The 10,172-nt window shown below is 42.9% G+C and overlaps 1 protein-coding gene across 5 annotated transcripts; it reads right to left on the bottom strand.

The window, feature by feature from the left end:
• Positions 1 to 374: 374 nt before the first annotated feature.
• Positions 375 to 9,904, bottom strand: CHTOP (chromatin target of PRMT1). 5 transcript variants are annotated; one of them, XR_003509503.1, is made up of 6 exons: positions 9,581 to 9,880; positions 8,366 to 8,447; positions 6,901 to 7,054; positions 4,216 to 6,287; positions 3,257 to 3,394; positions 375 to 1,608 (listed from the first exon to the last, which is right to left on the bottom strand). XR_003509503.1 is itself a non-coding variant. In XM_027532945.1 (6 exons), exons 2-6 carry the CDS (start codon positions 8,428 to 8,430, stop codon positions 1,403 to 1,405), a joined length of 750 nt encoding a protein of 249 aa, XP_027388746.1. In that variant the 5' UTR covers positions 8,431 to 8,447; positions 9,581 to 9,904; the 3' UTR covers positions 375 to 1,402. The 5 variants fall into 5 exon arrangements, 4 of the variants coding, with proteins under 4 accessions (XP_027388746.1, XP_027388755.1, XP_027388765.1 ...); XM_027532945.1 differs by having other exon boundaries at positions 4,216 to 4,402; positions 9,581 to 9,904; XM_027532954.1 differs by having other exon boundaries at positions 4,216 to 4,399; positions 9,581 to 9,874.
• Positions 9,905 to 10,172: the final 268 nt, after the last annotated feature.

Raw genomic sequence — 10,172 nt, forward strand, 5'->3', positions numbered from 1 at the left:
TTGCTTCCCAGTCTGCAACAACACACACAGTTTAGGGTACTAAGTAGCTCAATGTAACTGGTTTGATTGGAGGTGGTTAGTTTCTTCTTTTCCCTTAAACAGCACTGGGGAAAAGGGAAACCAGTCCTGGGAGTACCAGGTATTGCCTTCTGAGACTTTAATGCTTTTGAGCTTTCTATGCACCAAATGAGTTAGTACTTTACTTTGTACGGTTAATCTTGTCTTGGGGATTATTCAAAAGAGGGAAAATTGTTCACTTTCTGCCCCAAACTCACAACCTGAAGGACTCACAACTCTACAGGGGTAGAGTTGAAATACTGTTATAGTGGCCATAGCATTTCAAATAGCCCAACAAATAAAGAGAAAGTCCTGGCTGGATTTGAGAGAACAATTTCTTGTTATCATGAGCCAGAAACAAAAGATTCTACTGAAACTGAATAGTTGACAGACGATGGTTGAACTTTAACCTTCGTGGGGAGTTGAGAAGAGGGTCAACAAATGGAGAAGCCCAAGATTGGTCTGGGGTAAACAGAAGGACAACAGCACTTTAGCAAGGTTATCTTCTGACCCCTCCCACCAGGTATCTGTCATCCATTTTCAGCCCTTTCCCTTCTGAGGCATCTGCCAAACCAAAAGGCTTTCTCCTCTTTTGTAGGATGTTAAGCCAACCCCAAAACATCCCTTAGAGCATGATGCAAAACCAAGAGGGCAGGTTTATAAATCTCATTTCCTGGGTAGAAAGTGCACATATCCAACCCAGCACAATGGTTAAGTGGTACAAACGTACACAGTAATAACTTTAATTAAATCAGAGCTGCTAGCACGATTAACGTGTTTGGTAGCCCTGTAGCTATGTCAATGTTCCCAATTTACTAAAACATCAATGTGGCAGAATGCATTTATGAGCTCCAGATTTTCTGAACACTTTAGAGGCTTTTAAAAATAATGTAAAACAGAATTCTCTCTCAGAAACTTAGACGTTAAGGTGGAACGCTGGTGGGCTCTTTTTGGGACTTTTTCACGGGGGCACCAAAATGAACAGAGGAAATGTTAGACTGTCAAAGCATATGACAGATGAGGGGAGGCAGATGGGGGAAGAGGGTGTACTAGCCACAAGGCCAACACATTCATGTTCAAAGAAAAGTCTGGGTGAAGGAAACCCCTCCCCCCCAAATAACAAAACAAAACCAAACCCCAGTCAGAGGGGGAAAAAAAGGGTTTCATACAACATAGTATCAAAAAGTAAAAGGAACACACTAGATGCACAAACTGGTGGCAAGTCAGTCCAGAGCCTATTATGATAGGTCCTTTCAGTATCAGTCAGCTTTCTTCCCATCTGTTATCCTAAGTTATTTACAGATGTGTGACTTGAACAAGAGTCTTCCAGGAGGGTGGACAGGCTTCAGTCATTGGTTTCGGGATCTGTCTGAGCCATGTAGGCATCCAACTCAGCATCCAGGTGTCCTTTTGTTTTCGACATGTACGCATCCAACTGGTTGTCCAGCTGCTCCTTGGTCAGTACAGGGCGAGCAAGGGCACCTCTCCCTCGTCCACGGCCTCGGCCTCTGCCTCCAAAGCCCCCTCTTCCCCGACCTATCATACCCCGACCTGGCCCAAAGGAAAAAGAAGAGAACAGTTACAAGTATGTTTAATGGGTACAATGGTAAATGCCCCTCAGAGCAGCGGGGCCTAGCTGAGAAAGGCTGAAGGGCAGGGCAAAGAGGAGAAATCTGGAAAAACAGGAAACACACTGGGTAGAAAGCAACACATGGAAAGCACACATAATGAATCCCTTATTACATGCTCATCTCTAAATGCTAATTTTTTAAATTCTATCAAAGGGAAAATAACTGGTAATTAAAAATTTCTTAATCTCAAAATGGAGAAACTAAAAAATTTGAGACTCACTCTATGTTTATAATTAAAATGCAAATACATTATAGATAACTCCATTTAGTAAGATAGGGAGGAAGTAACAAGGGCACAGAGAAACCGGGATGTGAAGCTAGACAGTTTTCAAATTAAACTTTATTGGCGATCCTTCAGAAAAATTAGCTCATCTCTCCTCAAATTTATCAAACCTAAGGAGCTGGCTGATCCTATGTCAGGAGACTGAGGAGTTATTCTGACATAGGAACAATTAAGGGAGTTGGGAAAAAACACTTGGACTAGTTCCAGCCATTTGGATCTCCTGATTCTATTCACATTGTAACAATTACGGTTATCTGAGAGGTGGTTTCAATTCACTTAACAAAACATACCCAGCTTTCTGAAAAGCTACTTTAGACTCCTCCCCACAAAATCCTTGTGATGTCTCTCTCAGAAACCAAGTCAAGATAATTTGAACATGCTATTTCATCCTGAAACCCAAACTAGCTTGCAGTTCACTCAATAAGCCAAGCAACATATAATGTGAGAGAAGAAAATAAGCCCTCAAGTTATCAAATGTCCTTTCTCAACAGTTATTATCCCCTGGCTACTTCAAGGTCATAAATTATGGAAGACCCACCACACACTTTAAAAGGACCAAAGCAAATATACACAGGGGCTACAAGAATATACGTATTTTTTTCCTGGACAGGTGTTGTTGGGAGTTTTCCACTAAGCTCTAAGCCAGAAAACTCCCATGAGATTTGGTATTAACAACAGCAACACCATTAAAAATTCTTTTCCAATCTGGGCCATGAAGTCACAAGACAAGTATCACTAAGTCTGAAGGTAAGATTATCAACAAGAGTCAGTTAATTAACTGACACAATACCATCTTGCTTTTTCTACTGTGATGGAAAAATCTCTGGTTTTGCAGAGACCCAAACTCAGTCAATACCTATCTCCAAGTCTACCGTCTTTTTAACTCTGCTTTACTTTTGTTCATCCCCCTCTTCTCTATTATTAGACTCAAAGTGGGGTTTTGAGCTACGAGGTGGATTGTGTGGTGGTGGGGTAGGGACAAAAAAAGATAAAACCCTTAACTGACCATCTTGTCATTTTAATAATACACTTTAAATTTGCAAGAGCCTGAAAGAAGACTGCATATAATCTGGCTCTGTAACACATACCTCACTGTTCTTGGAAAACCCATGACAGACTTTCACACTACCAGCATGTGTATTTAGAATATAAGCCAGTTTCATAAAACAAACAAGACAAACAAATAAGCCTGCCTATGACTTGAAGCTGTGCAGAAAGGTGGCTCTGAGTTTTGAAGGGAGAGAAATAAGGGGAAGCTAGTCTCTGAAGTTGGTAGCTGACTAACCTCTACCACCGATTCCGCCACGACCCATAGCTCCACGCCCTAGGCCCCCTCTCCCAGGACCTCCACGACCTCGAACACCACCTCTTCTTAAGCCCATTCGGGGAGCTACGGCTCGTCCACCTCGGAGCAGGTTTTGACCTTGGAGAGGAGGCATACAATGTATATGCAGGTAAATCCAAGAGAGACAAAGTAGATTCTAACCAAAGGAAGGCGGTGAGGGTTAAATGAGAGTTAATTCAGTTAATTTTTAGGTTGGGTGGGGCAAGCTGCACACTGAGTATGAACAGATTAAGCTGCTCTTTATTCAATCAATTAAACAAGTCTGACCACAAATCCATTTTTGGAAGAAGTTGGCAGTTAAATAAATTAGTAAGTATACACATTAATAAGTATATATTGAATAATCACAGATAGGTGCCTAGCATCATGATAGATTTAAAAATAAATGATATGATTCCTGCTCTTAGCATATTTTTGCAGGGGACAAGAACTATACAGGGAACAGTATAACAGTGCCCAAAATGTTACATATATTTAAGAGCTATGGGTCAACTTGTCCTTTTTTTCCAGGTGTAACAGTGTTTCACTAGAATAGAACCAGGAACAGATGATTAGTTAAGATATAGGCCAAAAGACCCAGAAATTTCTTAATTTGACTTATTTCTAGAACTTGAACGTGCTCTGATTCAAGCAGCAGCAGGGTGTTTTAAGATGGAATGGAGATGACATGAATTACCTGTTGTTACGCAGGTCATAGCCTCTCACCATTGCACATTATCAGAAAAGGAATGGTATCGATAAAAGACATGCAGCACTATTAAAAATACGTGATTTCAAAAGTTATTAATTATATTAATACAAATTCAGGCTTAAAGATGTTAAACAAATGTGTCCATAGCAGCCCAAGAGAAAAGGGAAGGGGATGGGTCCCGAACAATTGTCAGGTACACAGCACTGACCTCGGAGCGACATCCCGCCCCTAAGCAGGGTTCTTGTGGCACGTCCCCCACGAAGTCCTCCTCTGGGCAAGCCTCTCTGGATAATGGGCAGGCCTCTTCCTCCGATTGCTCCCCTGGCCAAGGCCCCTATGGGTCGGCCTAACCGTGCCTGGATGTTACTCTTACCCAGGCGCTGCTTTAAGCTCTTCTGGAAGAAAAGGTGTTAGGGAATTGAGATCAAAAAAGCAATCCAATGGGATTTAGCAACTAAAAGTGCAGAGAAAAAGAAGCGAGATGTCTGTGTGGTGGGAAATAAACCTGCACTTGCTGTCAAGGATCCCAAACCAGAAGCAAGCCTTTGCCTCAGAACACAGTGTAAGAGAAGCAGAATTTTGATCCAGAGCTTCTAAGAAGCTTGAGTATGGTTCCATGAAATTGGCATCACCACAAATTATCTCACTAGTTTGGCTACAGAAGTCATATACCACTACTTGGAATGCAAGTTTTAATAAGTACACTATATTTCAAATCGTGGATTCTGCTGATTTTGCACCACCAGTTGACAATGATATGACTTGATTCATACCTGCCCAAGGACTACCACTCTCTTCAAAGGCTTACTCAAACACCATAGGAAGTTCATCACACTCTGGGCAAAATTTAAATTATAAGTTCATTTGAATTCTTGTGACATAAGAACAAGTTTGATTTCTCAGTCAAAGAGGCCAGTGTGTCCATTTTTCCTCTGAGTATCTATCTCCAGACGGTCCACTTTTTACCTTAAGATGTAAATAAACACAAAAAAGTCAAATCTCCTTTCCTTACATATTTTCAATAGCGATAATTCCATGTCTACCTTTGCAAACAGCTCCATTAAGTCAGTGTAATGACCTTTAATTTATAATAAACATATAACTCAAATATATGTCCATAAAAAACCAGCCAAACCTGCATTAGAATTGAGTTATAATCATAAAACTCAGGGTCACATGTGAGAACAAGGATATACCATACAGATTTTTCAATATATCTGTCCCTCAAAGAGAAACCATGAAAACAAGATCTCAGACAATTAAATTCCTTCAAAGGAATGGATGACTGTATCGCCTTGAACACCAAAGCCCTAGCAAACCTGTTCTCCTAAAAACACTAAGTCAATATGAATGAAAATAAATTATGTATCCTCAGGCTTCACATACAAGTTACTACAAATGATTTTCTCTGCAACCATATGCTGTGAATTATTATTAGCATGAGATTACAAACTGCTTATCAGAGGGATAGGCTCTGAATGACACGAGGTCAAGACTTCATTCTACAAGTCTGTTGTGCTTGGTCATTCCAAGTATATCCTCTCAAGATCTGTGCTTTAAGGGGAGCCTATATAGTACTTAGAAGTTCTTCTCCCTTCCCAGTCCTGCCTTGCCACCAACCCTATTCTCTACCTTAACAAGAAGCTCAAGTATGTCAGCTATGCCATCTAGTTTCCACTCTAGAGCTGTGCTTGCTATAGGCTAAGGTATCCACTAGCCACACGTGGCTATTACACACAAAAAAACTTAAAAAAGTAAAATAAAAAATTTAAGCCCCTCAATCACACTAGTCATATTTTCAGTGCTCAACAGTCACGTGGCTAATGGCTACTGTACTGGAGAGCACAGATATAGATAGAGCATTTCCATCATCACAGCAAGTTCTATGGGACACCACTGCTCTAGAGGCTACTTTCTGCACAGATTATATTTAAAGCTTGTTAAAATGTCCTTTGGAATAATATGTCAGACTTGTCTTCAGCAATTTTTAATATTTACTCTTAGAAAACAGTGGTGCCTTTTACTGCTTTCCTGAGTCAGGGATGAATGCAGCCACTCCAAGGCTTAAGGTAGCTGAAGCAGAAGGCCTTGTTTATTTTTGGTCAATGAGCCCAATGGTTCAGGATGGGGGTGGGAGTTATATTTAACTGCTGATTTTATGCACAGCCATGCAGTGCTTCCAGTTAAAGTCCTTACAGTTGCATGGCACCGCCCTCCAGACGCCCAGCCACAGCTTGGACATATCCTTCCACAGCCACTGTCCGGACTTGCATAAAAAGTCTATGAATAATAAAGAGCAGGTTTTATTTCAGATCTGAATAGGATTATTTCTTAATGGAAATTTGAAAGCGAACCCACTAACTCTTAAATTACTCAGTGCTGTAGTTCTATTTTACTGACAAGACTTTAGGTGCTGTGGAGATGAGGGTCACCCTACTCTTTCCACTGTTTAGCACTGAAAACCTTTGACTAAGAGGCCTTTCAGATTCCCTGTACTAGGGAAGCAAGAATAAAGTCATTTCCCTAATTTGTAAATAATTTAATGGGGAATATAGGACTTTTGAAGATCATCTAAAACAGAAAACTAAAAATTCTTTGTGGAAAAGCCAGTCAATCTATTCTTACGGGCAAAGGATCAGAAAACAAGAGATTAATACTCATTGATAACATAGAAACAGGCCACATTGATGGCAAACTCCCTAAAAGAGAAAAACAACAAAAAGTTACTTATTGGTACCTGCCCAAATGGGTATCCTCTGAGCTTCTCTCTCCTCCAGAGAAGTTCAGCTTTTGCCCTGAGCCACCTCATAATTACCCATCATGTCCTGACAGCCTCAGTGGACTGCCTGACAGAGATCAGCTGCTTCTGGAGCATTATGACCCATGCTCTCACCTGCTTAAGTTTTAATGCTGCCTGGACAGAGGGTCTATTCTCCATCTGCTGGGCCAGTCTTCTGTTTCTGGCACTGGCTAGCTGCTGCTGTTGCTGCATCGAAGCCCGAATATTCACTGGCATCGGCTGTTTGTTCTTCAGCATATTAGTAAAGCTTCAAGGTCGAACAAAATGGATGTTTAAATAAAAGCTATTTACAAAACATTTATTGGCATTTTCATGGCTTGCTAGACCAGGAGCTCCAGATCCCACGAACTTAAAGTGGTACACTTAGATCAATGCTGATGTGGGTTCAAGACTCCTCTGCTTCCACAAACTTGCAAGAATCAGAAACTCAGAAATGCAGCTAAGTGTAGCACATTCAATCAAAAGTGATAACAAGGGCTCAGGTAACGGCTTTTAGAGGTGGAAAGCATGAAAAACACGCAATAAGCAGATATGATGACAAGAGACAGAAGATGTAGTTTCAAAGACGGACAAAGCAAGCCAAAACCTCAGGAGACCTGAGGGTGCTATTTTACGGGCAAATATACGGAAGGACAAGAGCACCTTCAAAGCCCATGAAAATGATATACCCACATAAATTATAAGAGCATATCACATTTTCGCATGTATTTGGTCACTTGTAATATGCAAATATAGAGAATCAGAGTAACACACCCTAAGAGATAAAGAGAAGTAAATATGCTTCAGAAAAGACAAACATAAGTAAATCATTTAGTGGCTAATACCAGCTTAATAAAGTCACTAGTCAAAGGCACTCAATGAACAAAGCTCTCAGACAGAAAGTGCCTTTAAATACTATAACTTTTTTTTGTATCAAATGATATATTTTTTCTGACTCCAAAGTATAACTTCTGAAAAGGTTAGTTCAATCATCTAAGAGCTTGTGAAGACACTCTTCTATTACTCCTGTCAAGTTAAGTTTAATGGGATGAAAGAGAACACTCAACTGTAAAAGAATTGAAAACAAAAACAAACTAAAGCAGAATGGAAAGAAAGTGAAATGGAGCAAAGCAAGTGCCTCTTACAAGGCCCAAGAATGACATTCAAGGGCCTTTGGACATATTCTTAGCTTGCTACCTGCCTCTTACAGGCCAGACACAACACTGCTGGCCTTGGACTGGGCAGCAAGCCTACTGCAGCTAGGGTCATGCTACCGAGCTGCACCACCCCTGTATCAACGTAAAAATATGTGAAGAAAAGGGAGGGTGTGAGGAGTCTTTTTAAAATACATCCCACCAGATAAATATTTCAGATAGCATAATATAAAAATCTACTGATAAGGGGTTTTGAAACAACCGCCCAATTTGTTTTGTGTACCACATACGATGCAACTAAGAACAGAGGTCTGTAGCCTTCTGTTGGTATTTAGTTTAAAACAGACTTTTGTGCATTGGACCCCAGCGCCAATTTAAGTAATGTTTTCTTATGAACGAGCTGAAGTTGCTGTTGGCTGCCTCACCGCTCATTTAGAGACATCTTGGTGGTGCTTTTTAGCACAACTTTCGGCGCGGACTGTGCAGCCATCTTCAAATCCCGAGAATCTACAAAGGACAATGGGCAGAATGAGCAAACCAGAACGGCGACTATCTCATTTCAACAAGACCGAAAGACCCCAAAATGAATGAAAAGGCTTGTATTGATGACTATCAACAATCACACCAAAACTCATTTCAGGTACTGAAACAGAAGCTAGTTACTTCAAACTAATAAACTCCTGGGGCTTCCCAGATGGCGCAGTAGTACAGAATTCGCCTACCAATGCAGGAGACATGGGTTCTATCCCAGGGTATGGAAAATCTCCTGGAGTAGGAAAATAGCAACCCTCTCCAGTATTCTTGCCTGAAAAATTCCATGGACAGAGGAGCCTGGAGGGCTATAGTCTATGGGGTCGCCAAGAGTAGGACACGACTGAACACACACACTTTAAGTTTCAAGGCCGCAGGACAAAAAATATCTGCCCAAGCCTCCAAAATGGCAGACCCAAAGCAAGTGTTGTTAAGAGTCTGGTTTTTTACCAACAGCGGTCCTTCTCAACCTTGGCGGCAAGGAGCTTTAAAAAAACAAAACAAAAAGCACTCAGAAGCCTGGGCCCACACCATTTCAAGCACAATCTCTGATGGTGAAGTCTGGGGATGAGCCATTTATAGCAAGGGAAAATACGTCTACCTCGCTGCTTCTCACGTGCAGCTAAAACTGAGAACTACTGATCTAGAGAGATGACACAGGTATACCAATTTCGCAATCACGTTAGGGGCATTAGCAAGGGCCTGGCGACCTGGGGGAGGAAGGGAATAGGAAAGATTTCCTACACGAACATTCCCCTGGGCGTGCGCTCCCAGAGAGCGCGCCACAAAATTTAACCCTAAAGCCGCCATTACTTTCCAACTTTACTTGAAGTCGTGTAATCCTCCTTTCGTCTCAAACCTGTAAGGACCGCCGACGTAGCTCAACTCGCCAACGTTCCTTTTTCATCCCTATCAAATTCCGACCTTTTCCATCAATCCCGCGACGAGTTTTCCAGTTCGGGGTCTCCCCCGCCTCCCTCTTCTGGGCTCCGCCCCCTTCGGGGCCTCTGACTCCTCTATTTGCTTCCACATCCCACCAGCTCCTGTTCCGCGTCTGCCGGGCCCCCCCGTTCCCCCAAACTCCTGCCCTCCTCACCACAGACACGTACCGAAGGAAACGGACGCCAGTGCTCCTCCCGGGGCTGCCACCACGGCTGCGGCAGGCGGGCCGGAGGCCGGCCGAACCTGAGTTGACGGTGGAGGGGCTCGGGTTAACTTGGTGGGCGGTTGGTTAGATGTGTTAAGCGGTAGATTGTTAAGTTAGTTCGTTGCTGCTGGCTGGTTGTCCGGTCGGCCGGTCCGCCTGCTCACCCGGCCTGCTCTTTCCTTCCTTTCACTACGCCGCTGCCGTCAACTCCCGCTCGGTGTGGAAAACAAAATGGCCGCCACGTCCAGGGCAGAATGGGACCGGCTAAAATGGCGTCGACGCAGCTACGTCAGACGTCAGATCCGCCGCACCCCTAGAGGGGCGGGAGAACTTGTGCCACGCCTGTGCGGGGATTAGGGCGGAGCCCTAGGGAGAAGGCGGGACTTTAGCAAAGGCCTCGTCCGTATTACACGCAGCGCCCCGCCCAGGGAAGGGCGTGGCCAAATGGTTTTGCTCTTGGGTTTTAAGGGGCTGCGGATGATTAAGTGATCTGCGTATCTGGGGCTGATTTAATCTCTGTGAAAGAGTGGTCCGTATTTTCTCGCGCGTCCTTC

The sequence above is a fragment of the Bos indicus x Bos taurus genome, chromosome 3 (genome assembly GCF_003369695.1).
Source record: "Bos indicus x Bos taurus breed Angus x Brahman F1 hybrid chromosome 3, Bos_hybrid_MaternalHap_v2.0, whole genome shotgun sequence".
Lineage (NCBI taxonomy): Eukaryota > Metazoa > Chordata > Mammalia > Artiodactyla > Bovidae > Bos > Bos indicus x Bos taurus.